Raw genomic sequence first — 14,734 nt, 5'->3', positions numbered from 1 at the left:
GATGCCAGGTAAATTAGAAGCTCTTATTTCCTCTCAGTCTAAATTCTGTCCGTGATAGGTGTCTCAGAGCAGAATTAAGACTTGTCTAAAGTGTTTCTTGGTTAGCTTGGATGCAAAAGCAGGAGAAAGATCAACACCACAGGACAATATATATGCCTGAACAGTACCATTTAGTTAGCAGAGGGCACGTATGCTGTGAGGAAGTAGGATTTTTAAGGTTTTAAGTAGGGGGAAAAAGTAAACCCTACTCTGTGTGTGGATGCATCTTGACTAGCCTAGTTGATGAGACCACAAACTCTGGTCAAGTTTCCCCTGCCATACATTTTGGAAAGCATGCAGTTTTTTAAATCCTGATCAGAACAAGCTAAATATGTGTGGGAAGTTTTAGGATGTATGAAAGCCTCTGAATTAAAAACATCAGCAACTGAGGCTTTTCTTTGCTTGTGGCATAGAAATTCAGCGGGTAGCAGTAGTGCCAACTCTGTTCATACTGTCTTTCCAAGGTACCTTGCCTTTATCTGAGTGGCAGGAGAGGGCAGCTAGTTCCCTAGTATTTTGCCTTTATGTTGACGCAGCAGAAATGTTGCCTTTATTTATTTAATAACAGGTCAGGTGATAAAGAAACCTGTGTGCTTAATGCTAAATTAAGGTAACAGAATAGAGGGTTAGAGGTTGGATTAGGGAGGTGCTCAGTGTTGCTGTGGTTGGGCTGAAATTCACACTTATACCAGGGTTTCAATCTTTTAAAGATGAAAGAGTGAAAGCAAGTTTAGTAGACATGTGCATTGTGAGAATAATCTCTAAAAGCAGGATCCTTCTGTGTAGAAGAGGCAGCCTTTCTTGGGTAGCTTTGAAATATGTGTGTTGCTTCTTCACATAGAATCCCTCCCTCATGATGTTCTTTGTGTTGATTTTGAAAACTGGGAATAATTATACCTTGGGTTTTAGATATTTTGTACTTTCAAAAATAACTTTAGGGCAAGAGGTTCCTACCTTGTGAAGCCTTGCATTTTTAAGCAAATAGTGTAGATTTTCTGGGTTTTGTTTGGCTGGTTTTTTGTCACTTTTTTAGACTTGAAATGGAACTAGGCATCCAGCTTTTGGGAGGGAATCTTAAAAGGATTTTGGTTTTAAAACATCCTGCTGATCTAAACCTTGTTGTTGAAGGACACAAAGGAAGAGTGTGGCTTCTGTTTTTTCTGTATTTTTTTCACATGCCAACTGCCACCTATATCTTTGTTTTACTTAGAAATTTTTTATCCATGTCTGGACTGTTAAATATGCATTCTTATGCAGACAAAAGTAAGAATGCTTAGTAGGCACTTAATCTCATTTGAAAAATCACACCGTTCATAGTCCCTAAAGATGGGCTTAGGGAGACAGGTTAGAAAGTTTGGGCTAAAGTTATGTTGCATTACTTCAGTTGATTGCTAGACAGAGTAAAGTCTAGGTTGTATAGAAAAGTTTTGCCACTTAACTCTGTGCAGATATATTATTTTGATATAAGAAAAATAAGTTCATGTTCTGTAAAGTGGGCATCTAGGTAAAGGAAGAGAAAACCAATTAGTGCTTGTACTGATGATGAGGCTTGTGAAGTCTGTGCAATGTTTATTAGACATCAGAACAGACACACAATGTGGTATCAGCCCTCCAAGACCATAGAAAATGCGGTTTTGCTTGTTCCTGTTTGACATGTGTTGTTTGCAACAGAACTTAAGTTGCACTGAAAAACAGCTTTTGTGCAGGGTCTATTCAAGCAATTATATGGATGTAGCAACATTGGCTTAAAATCAACGCCTTACATTGCACTGGAACACCACTTTAGAAACTATTATTATAACAATTAGGATGTGTGCAGGGGTAACTTAATGTTCCTTTCACTCTTCTTAAATCATGACCTTCCCTTGCTTTTGCATTCATTGTGCGAGTACCCTGGTGTGCTGCACGCATGGTTCCATAGAAATGAAACAGAACTCTGGGGGCTTGAAGCTGACTGTAAGCTTAAAGTATTTCACTGAATCAGGGCCACAAAGCATGTGCCTTGATTTTGTGATACTGTATGTTAGCTGTAGAAGACTTGTAGGAAGTAAATACTGCTTTCTCTGCTATTGTGCAGGTTAATGTTTTGGGTTAGTGACTCAGTGTTACCAAATCTGTTGATGATATCTCAGACTTACAGTGTTTCATGCTTTTTCTGCTTTTTATTAAGCCCCAGGTTTTGGAATCGTGTTCATGTTAAAGCAAAACAGAAATTTTCAGTTATGGGGAAAAAAGTTGAAAAAAAACTTGAACATCAGTGAAAGCTCAAAACTTTGAAGAATTTTGAAGAGTTGAAACAGGTCTTTCACAGAGAATAAATGAAACCCTTTATTCTTAAGCAAAGCTTATAACTTGAAGACCAGGTGCTTGTTTTTTTCATACACAGATTGACAGCTGTTGCAAGTACTTGGATTCAGTTTTTATTCCTGACTGATTTATAGTTGCAGCCAAATAACTTAAATAACATTATATTTTGGGTTTGTTTTTTTTCTTCCTCCTAGGGTCTGGTTTCAAATTTAACTCTTGATCAAGATATACTTGTTGAATGGGAAATCTATCCTCTAGACATAGATGGAGCAGTGAACCATGACATTAACAGCCACCTTTATCGACCAAAGAGGTCTGTTGGCAATCCACTGAGTTATGAAGCACCTACTTTTTACACTGGTAGACTTTCAATTCCTGGAGGGATTCCAGACTTGCCTCAAGACACCTATGTCAAGTTTCCTGGCTGGACAAAGGTACAACTTCTTGCTGTAAAAACTTGAAGTCCACTCAAAGCTACTGAAACTTCTATGGACAACCAAGGTCCACCTCTCTTGCATGAGTAGAAGTTGGTTGTAGTGGTGGGGTGTCTCAAATATATTTAAACGATGAGGAAATGGATTCCGTCCTTTAAGTAAATCTGGAGATAAACCATTAAGAGAAGGGAAACATATATTCAAAAGATACGTGGTATTGGTCTAGAAAGTGGAGCATCACAAAAAACCCCAAACCCTAGTTTTTCAACAGTGAGAAGGATGAAATTTCAGGCTATATAGAAATGCTGCATTTAGTTGTAGGAGTTTTTTGTTTTGAGATGTGGAGCAGAAGCAGCTTTTTGGAGGGAGGGAGTGAATACATGCCCCGAGATAAAATAATTTTTTTTATTCTGGAGAAAGTGAGATGCTACAGGATGCTTTCCTGGCTATATTAATTGATTAAAAGTAACTAAGAACATACTGGAGGTGCTGTGTGAGGAACTATGGATCCTGTAACAAAGCACAGAGAGTGCTGGACACAACTGCTGGTGTTGTGCCCATAGATACAGATCCAATGTGTGGAAGATGTTACTGCTTGTCTTCTGGAGGGTACCTGTAACTGGACTGAACGGATCAGAGAGCACTGTTGTGAGAAGCTTGTGGGCATATCTCTGTTAATGGGAATTTCTCATAGGGCTGGAGGGTAGCTAGAGCAGCAAAGAGTGTGTTTTCACAGCACTATGTCTGAAACAGCCAGCATGCAGGATGGGTGAGGATCAGCTCAACTAGCTGGTGGGAGGCACAGAGAGCAGAATGTGTGCACTGAAGTACCACTCTTCTTGGAGGCCAAAGTATTTAAGTTCAGGCTTCAGGGAATTGCCTGGGATGGTGTTAGGTAGCAAAACTATGCCTTTCTGAAACAATTAATTTACTGCTATTAAAACGGAATAGGAGAAGGGCTTGCTGGTGATCTACCTATAGCATTGTAGTGGCTAAAGCACTCCCCAATATGCAGAAGACTGATTCATTGCAAGCACTTTTAGTGTTGCTGGCACTGAGCTTGGATGAGGAAGCCTTGACTTAATCCGTGTTCCTATATATGTGCACGTCTTACACAATCACTGAATAAAATCCAAAAATAGCTCTTTGCACAGGAACTGGAATCTGAGACTTTTGCAGTAAATTCTGTGACCCCAAGAATCATAAATCTTCTTCAGGAAGCGAGATGACCATACCTGCCTGTTGGCAAACCAGTCCAAGAATTCTTATGTAGTGGTGGAAATCTTTTCCTCTGATCTGTAGAAGCCTCTGTTTTACATAGTTTGTATACCGTCTAAAGAAGTGAAGGTGAAGAGATGCCAGATGAACTGTAAGTAGGGCTATTGAATTGATCCTTCAAGCTTTATATGGATTGGACCAAAGTTTTAAATAAGATACCCGGGAGTGGTAAGATTGAGGTGATACTCAGTGTGGAAACCGAGACTTCCCGATAACTTTACCAATAAGCAAATGCCTTTAAGGCAGAGGGCCTTAAGGGTGTAAATTCCACTTAGGTCCTGCTGTATCTGGGCCTTAATTCCTTGAGTGGCACTGTATAAATTGCTGATGCCAAGGTGTGGAGAGGGACTCTTAATAGGGGTCAAACCTCACCTACTTGAGTAGTTGGAAAACCACAGAAACAACACTTTCCGAGAAAACGTATAGTTCTAATGATGGTCCTGCCTTTGCATATTCAGGCAAGGAATGTGGCATGCTGAATACTCTGAAAGGAAGGGTGCAGCATTAACAGTCATGACCTGTGTTGTAGCTTGCTTGCCCTCAGTGGTTTTTAAACCCTTCACTATTAATAAAACTTTCTCTACCCTCCCTTGAGAAAGCACAATGTCCTTAAGCATACGTGCCTCTAAATGTATGGTTAGATTTATTGGACTTTTTTTTTTTTTGACAGAAAAGAGGATTTCGAGTCAGGACTGTTCTTGTTTTCTGTGGAATCGTGGGTTGTATTTGCTGACCCTGCTGAAGGAATCCTGTTACTGAAGATAGAGATCTCCTTCCTTTATTTTGTCTAGGGCATGTTTATTGGTAGTGTGTATAGTGTAATGATTTGCTGGTTTAGGGCATGCAAATTCCTGAGTGTGCAGTCTTTAGAAACTGCAGTGTTAATAAAGACAGTTTGGTAGTGAGAAATTAAGTTCATAGCGTTACTGGAAAAATGAGTTACAACCAGTGACTGATTAAGATCGGGAACAGAGACCTGCTTATACCTCCTGCATTAGAACTCTAATGCAGTTCATTCCTACAGTAAACTCCTACTTGCCACAGGATTACAGTCACTCTCTGTAGTAGGTAGGCTGCTGTCTAGTGGTGCACTTGCTAATTTATCTTGTGTGTGTGGAGGTTGCATTAATGCCATGTTTTCTTCTAAAACTACTACAGAAGTAGTGAGCTTGAATAAATAGCTCTTCCCTTGCCTTTTAATACAGCAGAAACAAGCCACAAAGCAAGATAAACCTGATTTAAAAAAAAAAAAAGTTTGAGGGCAAAGTTTATTAACACCTTGGCAGACTGTGCAAGATAGGATCTTACACCACGGAAGTGGATACAGAGATGAAATAACTCACCTGCATTTGCAAATGTACCAACTCCTTATAAAATTGCTCATGCGAGTTTCATAAAACTTTTTCTCATAAATACTTGAGAAAGAAAATACAAGAAAAATACCTCCAAAACAGCTTGAACAGCAATACTCACTATATTACAATTGTGCTTCTGTAAATCCTTTAAAAGTATTATTCTGATTTCAGCTGTCCCAGACAATTTTATAAATCAGAGTGCAGTAAAAGTCCTTACTTTCCACTGATTCAGACTATTTTATTATCAGTGTACATCAATGCCATGAGTTAGTTTGTTTTTCCCTCTATATTCTAATTACCAAAGACCAAAGCAAGAGGGAAAACACAGATCAAATTATCTGTTCCCATCCCTTTTCTTGTCCACTGAACTCTTGTCTGACTTATGGTGAAAGGACACTTAGGAGGAGTAAAAGCAAATTATTTGTCCAAATCGGCTGTATATCCTCCCTTCTGTCTTGCTTAATGAACCAAGATTCAGCTCAGCTCACTAGGAGTCTGTTTACAGTTTTACTAAATGTTCTGCAACTCACCAATTTATAGACTTTTGGAAAAATCTGCATTTGTGTCACTTCAATGTGTCTCTTTCGTGGTGTATAAATGACTGTTTTGACTTTTTTCTTTTTCCCCTTGCCCAATTTCATTTTATCTTTTAAACTTAAGGTATTTATAATGTTAGAACAGTATTTTGAACTAGGGTTTTTGGCCACTTCCACTGTGAAAAGTAAATTAAAGGGTTTGTATGCGAAGTTAACCACAATTTCATTGAACTTAAATTAATGCTAGCAGACATCCAAAGATTTTGTAGGTAACTACAACAAAATACAGTACTCTCTTGCAGTGTGGTTTCACAAGCTCTTTTGTTGACTAAGCTGTTACAATATAATAGACATCTGAATTTCAGGTGTCCAGGCAAGCTGTATCTTTTTCATGAAATCATGCAACAGGAAGGGACTACCAATGTGCTGTAGTCCTACACTTGTACAGAGAGCCGCAATACAAATAGGATCTGCTTTTTTCTTCCATGAGTTCTTTGTCCTTTTAACAATCAGCTTCAAGCAAATACAGTTTTCAGGTTTGCTTTGGTGTTAAACTTGGTGCAAAATTCGGTGCCACGAACCTGCAATTCTGTTTTCCTAAGTATCGTCATATTTGGAATTACTGCAGTATTTGACTGCTTTCTTTTCAATTATTAATGATGGCTTTAACTCATCAGGGAATTTAGATTCTTTTGACTGTCATTAGCATTTTCTTGAATAGATTTTCTATCCTTGTGTTCTATCAAACTGAAAGATGGAGGAAATTCAGTTATGTGAAGAGCATTTTGCTTAAAGCTATTTTGTCATTTGATCTCTGTCAAATTATTACAATGTCATTATTTTTTTCTTTCTCTCTTAACAGGGGCAAATTTGGATCAACGGCTTTAATCTTGGTCGCTACTGGCCGGCACGTGGTCCTCAGTTGACCCTTTATGTTCCAAGGAATATACTTGTTTCATCGGTGCCAAACAACATAACAGTGTTGGAGCTGGAGCGTTCTCCTTGCAGCACCCAGGCGTGTGAGATAGAATTTGTAGACAAACCTAACATCAATGCAACCACACAGTATGAAAATTATGCCCCCCAACTCTTTGTTAGAGACATATGGCTGAACCATCTATAATAATTTGAGTATTTCCCTATCTTCCCCCCACTTTGCTTCCCTTTCTCTCAAACCATACTTCCCTTTTTTAAAGACTTGGTGTTAATCAGTAAGTTGTTTAGCTGAAGCAACTTTTTAAAGACTTTCTGCCAAATACTGAAATTCTCTTAAAAAATAAAAGCTGTAGCTTTAGAATCTGCCATGGACTGTGAAATTGAACTCAACTGGAAGATAACGTTCACATCAGTCTACTAAAAATGTAGTCCTTGTAGGCTGCTTACATTACAGGAACTCTCTTACACTTTTTGGTTTTTTACCATGTTTTGCAACTGGAGAGGAGCCTACAAAAGGGGTGCGGAGTCCCACTAGCTTGCCGGTTTTACTCATGTGGACTGGTAGGTCAAAGCTGCCAATAGACTAGACACTTTCAGCTGATTTTATCACCTGGTTAGTATCAATATCATTTTAGAATGAATGGGCTCGCTGCCAACATTGAGCAGACCTAATTTTTTTTCACCTCCATGCAAGTGACCTTGGAAGAATTTCCATTGGTTTCTTAGGGGAGCAGTTAGAAGAACTGTGGAAGAGAGCACTCAAATGCAAGCTGGTCCAAACAGCAGTAACATGGAGAGAGACCTTGTAGTCTGCGTCTGTCCCTTTTTGGAAAGTCAATTTACTGCTTCCTTTCTGCCATCTCTGAAGATTTTAAGTAAATTGATAAGTACAAGGACATACGTAAAATTTAGGCTGTTTCAGTTGGACCATAGCCTCTGATTAACCTGCCTGCAGAATGTAGTCTTAAAATAAGCCATTTTTCCTTTAATGGATCCTTTTTTCTTTTTTTTCCTTTCCTCTAATTGGCCTGAAGTACCTGTTTTCATAGGCTAGCACCTTGAAAGTGGAAGGCTTTAAGTAAAAGAATTTTAACTCTCTTAGTCATTAATTCACATCTTCTGTTTTGTTCCAGTAAACTGATGGTCTTTGTTAGTGCCTGGTATTTGCAAAGATGCACAAACTCTGTTAGTAAAGCTGACTTTCTGCAGCAGACAGAATCTTCTTTTTGATTCTTATGGTTTTGATGTCAATCATGCAAACTCCTTGGTGAGATTTAAACAACAAAAGTATAAGACGATGGAATCAAGTATTTTTATAGTATGTGGTTTCTTCCTTTGATTTTTGTCTGACATTATTAAAATAGTTCTTTAAAAATGAAATCCTTCCTGTGTGTGTTTGAGAAGGAAAAAGGGGAGGAGGAAGAGTTATGAGCAGTTACAGTATTAAGGTAGAAAGGAGGTTGTAATGTCTCTACAGACAAGGGGTTATTCTTGTTGATGTCTCATTTGTTTTCTGTGTTACGAAAGCGTGTGTAAAGTAAAGCAAAACAAAGTAGCTGTAATGGGCTGTGTGGACCCTGGAGGTGCCACCCTTTTCTGAGACGGCCATTGCAAAAACCTGACTATTTCTCAGCTGATAAGGACTGATACTGTCACCAGAGGAGACAGTGAAAAGGAGCACCACTTGCTTGAGTATCCACATCTCTGCTATGTGTTTGATGGGCTTTCAAACCAGACACATGTGGCTCACCTGAGCCAGAGAGCTTCTACTCTTAAATTCTCACCTCAAATGCAAAGTGTAATGGCTGAGGGCTGTGTATTCAGTACCAGACATGCTTTGTTCTTGGAATAAAGTGGTCTTCTCTGACTCCAGTTTGGTGGGTTTTGGGTTTGGTTTTTTTTTTGGCACTATCCTTATGCAGACTCTGGAACATGCTCTGCAAACAGTTTCATATGAAGTATTAATTACTTCAGAGCCAGGCCTTGAAAGTAAGGAATGGAACAGAATTAGTTTCATACAGGTTGTGGGTTTTGTGGCTTGAAGAGTGCAGAATGACATTACTATTTAGGTATTATTCCTACAATAGTTCAGTGCTTTAAGAGCTGGGAGTATTTTTTTCCAGCAGTTACTGCTTTCAGGGGAGTGGAACTCCTGGCTCTCATTCTAACTTCTTTTTTTTTTTTGTACATTGTACTTGTGAAAACATAGTGTAATCCCCAAGACTTCACTTTTTGCCGTAACTGTGTAATATTACAAGCAGAAAGGCTTTGCATCAAGGATTGCAAACATGCATCTGGTTAGATATAAGAATAACAAGAACAACGTGGAAAGAATAGGCTTAAAGTTTTTCAGGTAGGGCTCTGGATAGCTTCATTAATACACCTGCCTATTTACTGCTTTCAGTGATGTCATATCTTGTCTACAGAAAGGAACTGAAAGTTGGGGCCCTGATTCCTAATCCTGGTCTACCTACATGAAAACACTGCTAGAGGTTGCCAAGCAGTGCGGTGTGTATTTGAGTATGCAGAAGGGATGTCTCTGTGACAAGGGGCCTCAGAGAACAGTACTACCAAGGTGAAGCTGTTGCCTCTTGCTTTACCCAAGAATGTGTCTGTAGGTGCTGTAGCAGGGTGTTCTGCCCTGTCCATGCTGCACACTGGGTCACTATGCCTGCACCACTGCTGCTACTACATGGCTGGGACTTATCCTGGGTTTCCTAGCCTTGGCATGCAGTCCTTCTAGGACTGAGTAGGTGATACAAAATGGGACAGCTTGGCATTTGCTCCTTTGCAGTCTTGAGCAGGTCAGTTATTTTAATCTAGCCTCACATGTAGTTCTGTCAGCTGTGTTGGGGGGTGGAAATGAAATCAGAATGAAACCTTCTGACTGAGGGCAAATGCATAGGAGAAGAGGGACTGTGGGGAGTTAGCTGGCTCACAATGACCCAGAAGTCAAGGCACTGGTGGGTCTAGTTTCAATTTGGTTTTGAAGGGCGTGGTGTGAAAACATTGTCAGACCCTGGCTAGTGTCTGCGGTGTAGCTCCGTGATCTGTTCCAGATGCTGAAGCTTGACAGGAAGGTCTGTCTGGCGGACCCAGCTGCCTCCTGAAGGCATGGTGAGAAGCAATGTTCCTAATGCTAAAATTATGGCTCCTCAAATCCTCCTTGCTGCCTGTCCTTGGGAATTTGAAAGTGCTTTGCTGACACAGCAGCTGAGTAAGGGGCACAGTGTTCTCTGATTTTGGCAGACCAGTGCAAACTTGGTATTTAGTCAGAATCAGTCTGTAAGAAGTGGTGATTTTACACTGGTCCCATACAGAAGGTAGGTGTGATCTTTGCAATTCTGTAGGGGAGCGCCATTTGAAATCTGCCTGTGAAGTGTAGCTGTAGGGGCTCATCTTAACACAGATATTTTTTTTTCCAGCCCTGGAGTGGGGTTTGTAAGCTTAAACTGTAATCCTGCCTGACCATGAATGAAGGCCTTTAAACGTGATTACTTGGGATGAATGAGCAAGTAGCTGAACATGAACTGGTGAATAGTGTGCACTATGTAGTTGAATTCTGTTTCTTAATTTATGTACAAGACTACTTCTTCCCTTATATTTGTAATATAACTATCTTCCTAATTATTGATCAAAATTTCATAGTCCCTGAATCACAGGGTTGAGACTTGACCTGTCCATACCCCTTTAGACACTCCAAGCCCTTTGTAATTCTCCTGTGCAGGCAGCTCTCCCTGTCTCCCTCCTCTCCCATCTCTTTGGGGGCTCCACAGTGCCTATGATATTCTTTTGCAGTTTTTTAATGTAATAGTCATTTGTTTGCACACTTTGAATGTTTGCAGGAGTCTGACTCTAGAAACAATCCTCCTGACTGGACAGCAAACACTATCTACCTGACAAATATGAGTCAGATGTTCAGAAATGGCAATTACAGAAGAATCCTGCGTTTAAGTGTGCTCTGAAGGAGGTGATGCTGTGCTGTCCAGGCTGAGAAGGTGACCTGTTAACAAAAGCCTGAGTTTGGATTGCAAGGGGAAGGAATCTACTCTCTTTGGATGGACTTGGTCACTTTGATACAATCAGATGGCTGACCAGACTATTGCAGTCTCCTTGTATTCTCATTTTGGATATATTGAAATCACTGGGGACAACAGCATCTCTGTATGTGTAAAATGGATATTCTGACACTTTTCCTAGGATGGTCTTCCTGGAAATCTATCCGTATTTGAGCAAATAGCTCGCAGTGCTGACAGATCCTAACCTGAGCCTTTGACAGCAGCTTGGTTATTTACTGGCCATTGTTGTCTCTGTACCAGCAGGAAACTACTTCAGAATGTTTTTCTGTTACATGGCTTTGCAATCACTAATCTTCTACTCATCTTCCTCCCTTTTTTGCTTGCAAATGCTCTAACATAACTTCCCAAAGGAACTGCTGATTGATGTGCAGTCCCCACATTTTCTCTTTAATTTGTTCTTGTATCTCTTCCAGATTGCAAACACCATTTTAACAGATAATACAAGATGAATGGTTTGTGAGAGGTGATGTAGCCCTATGCCTCTCTACCCTAAGCCAATGTCATCTGAATCTAAAGTATTCCCAGTGTGTTTGTTTAACTTGTTCTTCAAAATTTCTTGTGATGGGGACTCTAGTCTTCCCTAGGCAGGCTATTGTTAGAAAACTTGTCAACAGCTAACTGAAGTCATCATTGCTGTATGTAAGCCGGTTATCGCTTTCACTGTCCACAGCCAACACTAAGTATGTCTTTGTGCCCTGAGACTGTTTTGTGCCCTCTCTGTTATCTTCTTACCTCCCTGATGGACTGGATTTACAGAAATTTTAAGAGGTGCAGAGCGACATAGAGAAGACTCAGCAAGGATGTGAAAGAGCGACCAGGTCCTGAATAACCTGGTCTGGGTGCTGCAGCAGCTTTTTTTGAAAGAAATGACTAAATTGCAAGAAAGCTGTCTTGCAGGCTAGGACTTAAAAGCACGGTAGCCAGCCTTGAGGTCCTGGCTGGAAGATTGTATGACAAAAGAAACTGGAAGGTACAGAAGAATAGGGCCTGCTTTAATGATTCTTCAATGAGAAGGCAAAACTGGGCAGGAAGAGATGATCTTGGGACTTGATACAAAGGGCTGAATAGAAAAATTGTTGGAAAAAGATGTCATGGGGATCTTTGTCATGCTTTTGCTGAATAAAGTGTGTATGTTTAAAAACCTCTTTTCAGAAGATGCTTTGTGTTGCTTGTTATGTTATCAAAGATGGGAGTAGTGAATGGGAGTCCCCAGCTTTGGGGAAAGTCTTGAAAGTGTGTATTACCTACAAGAGGTTTCACAGAACTAGTGCTTGTTTCAGGCCCTTGGTAATGCAATCCCCTTTCAGTAGGATATATGGTCTTTATGGCCAAGGAATTGGGGATGTATTTAAGAATTCCTGGTTTGGGCTTTAGCACATACACCTGTCCCTCAGGAGCCAAGTATGTATAGGACTCTAAAGTCAGGGTCTTAGGAAGGTCCCACTTACAACTCTGTAGTGTTGTAATTGGAAGCACGGTCTTGCTCCTGAAACTCCCCAGCACACGTTCATTGCAGACTCTGTGCAAGCATCACGATAAGATTGCTCTCTTGCACTTTGGTAGTATTCTTACAGCTGCATGACTGTAATTTAGCCTTTTATAATTTATTTGGTAGACAAGGGTGGGAAAAAAAAAAGACTCCCTAATGGAACTGGGAATTGAGTTTGAAACTCCACAATGGAAAAGGCCTTTCTTTAGTAGAGTGGATCTGTTGAACACCAGTGCAAATCCAGTAGGAAAATGCAGCCAGTATCTATGGTTTGAAAGGATTTTTTTCTTAAGTCTCCTTATTCGTTTTAAGTGTATGCACTATTTTTTTTAAAGTTGGTACTTCTGTAGGGCTCATGCTTCTATACTAATATTAACTGAGCATTTTCAGTGTTGTCTGTGATTGTGGGCCAGAGCACGAATCTGAGCACAGTGTAGGGAAATGCCTAGTAATGTGAGAGTCATCCCTCTAATGTTGTAGCTAAGAAATTATTCTCTGTTTCCTGTTTCCTTCTTCCTTACATCTTGCTCGTTCCTCTTCTCACACTAGGGAAGTCTTATGTGTAGAGAAACTAAAACAAATTTCCTTCAGTATGTCTTTGGTTGTCTGAAGTGGAGTTGATCTCCACCCCTTCCACCTATCCATCATTAGTTTGCAAGCTGGACGAAGATGCCTTTGCTTCCAGCTTACTTATGCCTTTCTCCTTTCTTCCAAATCCCATTCAGAGGTTCCTTTTCACAAGTCCCACAAATCTTGGTCAGATGCACAGAGTGAACCCTCTTTATGGATATCTAATCTAAATTTAGCCAGAAAGCTCCCCTGGTTGTGGACTTCTGCAATAGCACTCTCCAAAGCACTTGCCTTGGGAGAAGGTGAGTGGCTGTGCATTCTGTGTGGTGGTTGCAGGATCTGGACGGGTTTCTGCGCTACAGGTCTGGGGGCCTTCTGAAGAATAGGTAGAATTGTTGAGGAGAAGGAGGAAAAGAAAATGATACCTTGCTCTTAACCTTCCTAATGCCCTGTCTGTTGCTGAGCTTTAGACCGTAACCTTTCTCCTGTTTACTGAAAATGTTAGTTGCTGTTTTCGCAGCATGGGATAAGAAGCTGTGCAGAAGGAAAATTTGCACTCCTTTCTTGTCTCCTCCGTGTTAAATTTTATTTCTGGATGTTGAAAAAGTCTGCTGTACCAGCAAGGCTTCCTAGAAGACTTCTTAGGCTCTGAGAGATGGGTCTGGATCCTGCACACACTCTACATAATCTTCTTTCAAACTTTCTGACTTCCCTCCCCCCCCACCCCAGTTTTAGGATGTGGTTTGCACTAATCATGATTAGTAGGTAGATCCGGTGTGTTGAAGAACCTGAGAACCTAGTACTGAACTCGTGAGGGGTTAGCGTGATTTCCTGCAAAATTTTGTCAAAGCAGGGACTTTGGCTACCGTGCATTCCTATGTTGGTCTTTTGGTCCTTTGATCCAGAGCAGTATCTACTTCAAAAGCTGAAGTTAAAACAATGTGAGTCTTTTGACTACAGCCAAACATAGATGCTTGCAGATGTGAATTTATTTAAAGTACTGGGTCTACCTAGCTCATGTTGAAATAGAAGAAAATTGCTGCAGGTTGGTATCTGCTGAAGCAGCTCTTTTTTTACTTTTTCAAGTCTAACCTCTCAGGTCTGTTTGCTTTAACTCAAAGGCTTCAGAGGTGTTGAAGAAAACCTAGAGCTTCTACGGATCCTTTCTAATTTTAACTGCCAGGACAGTTGGTGGTTTAGTATTAGCCAAATTTTGAACTCCTCTTAATGTCTTTTATTGGAAAAAAGGGACACACACATGCATACAAATGCAGCTTGTTCACCCATCCTAGGAAATAAAGAGAACTTGGACAGAAGGTACCAGTAATTCAGATGCAAGAATAGAAGTTAGCTATGCTGAAATTGCTCAAAAGGCTTTTTTTTTTTTTTTAAATTCTGAAAAACCCAGTCTGTGCAAAGATACTGAAATGAGATTACAGTAGTAGCAGACTTGATTTGCATGAAGTTTTTCTCCTGTTCCTGTAGGTACAGTACAAAGTGCTGAGACGGGATATTTAAGCACTATGGAGGTACAAGCAAACAAGAATATTCAGTGTTACAAAACATGGTCTGGATGAGAAGCCTGGTGAAGACAGAGGGGAAAGCATACTAATGTGTCAGGTAAATAGTGGGTTGTTTGTTGGGGTTTTTTACATATCTTTTTTTCTTTTTTCAAACCCAAGCAGGTTGGCAGTGGAGAGGGGAAAGAAAA

The 14,734-nt window shown here is 40.2% G+C and overlaps 1 protein-coding gene across 1 annotated transcript in view; it reads left to right on the top strand.

The window, feature by feature from the left end:
- Positions 1 to 14,734, top strand: part of GLB1 (galactosidase beta 1) — a 108,025-nt gene that overhangs the window by 40,049 nt on the left and 53,242 nt on the right. The window contains exons 15-16 of the mRNA XM_075055874.1: positions 2,541 to 2,780; positions 6,812 to 14,643. Of these exons, the coding sequence (XP_074911975.1) occupies positions 2,541 to 2,780; positions 6,812 to 7,072 (501 nt within the window). The 3' untranslated portion in view covers positions 7,073 to 14,643. The remainder of the gene's footprint in view (positions 1 to 2,540; positions 2,781 to 6,811; positions 14,644 to 14,734) is intronic.

This window comes from Buteo buteo, chromosome 2, assembly GCF_964188355.1.
Source record: "Buteo buteo chromosome 2, bButBut1.hap1.1, whole genome shotgun sequence".
NCBI classification, from domain to species: Eukaryota; Metazoa; Chordata; class Aves; order Accipitriformes; family Accipitridae; genus Buteo; species Buteo buteo.
This window is presented reverse-complemented; position numbering and strand designations above follow the sequence as displayed.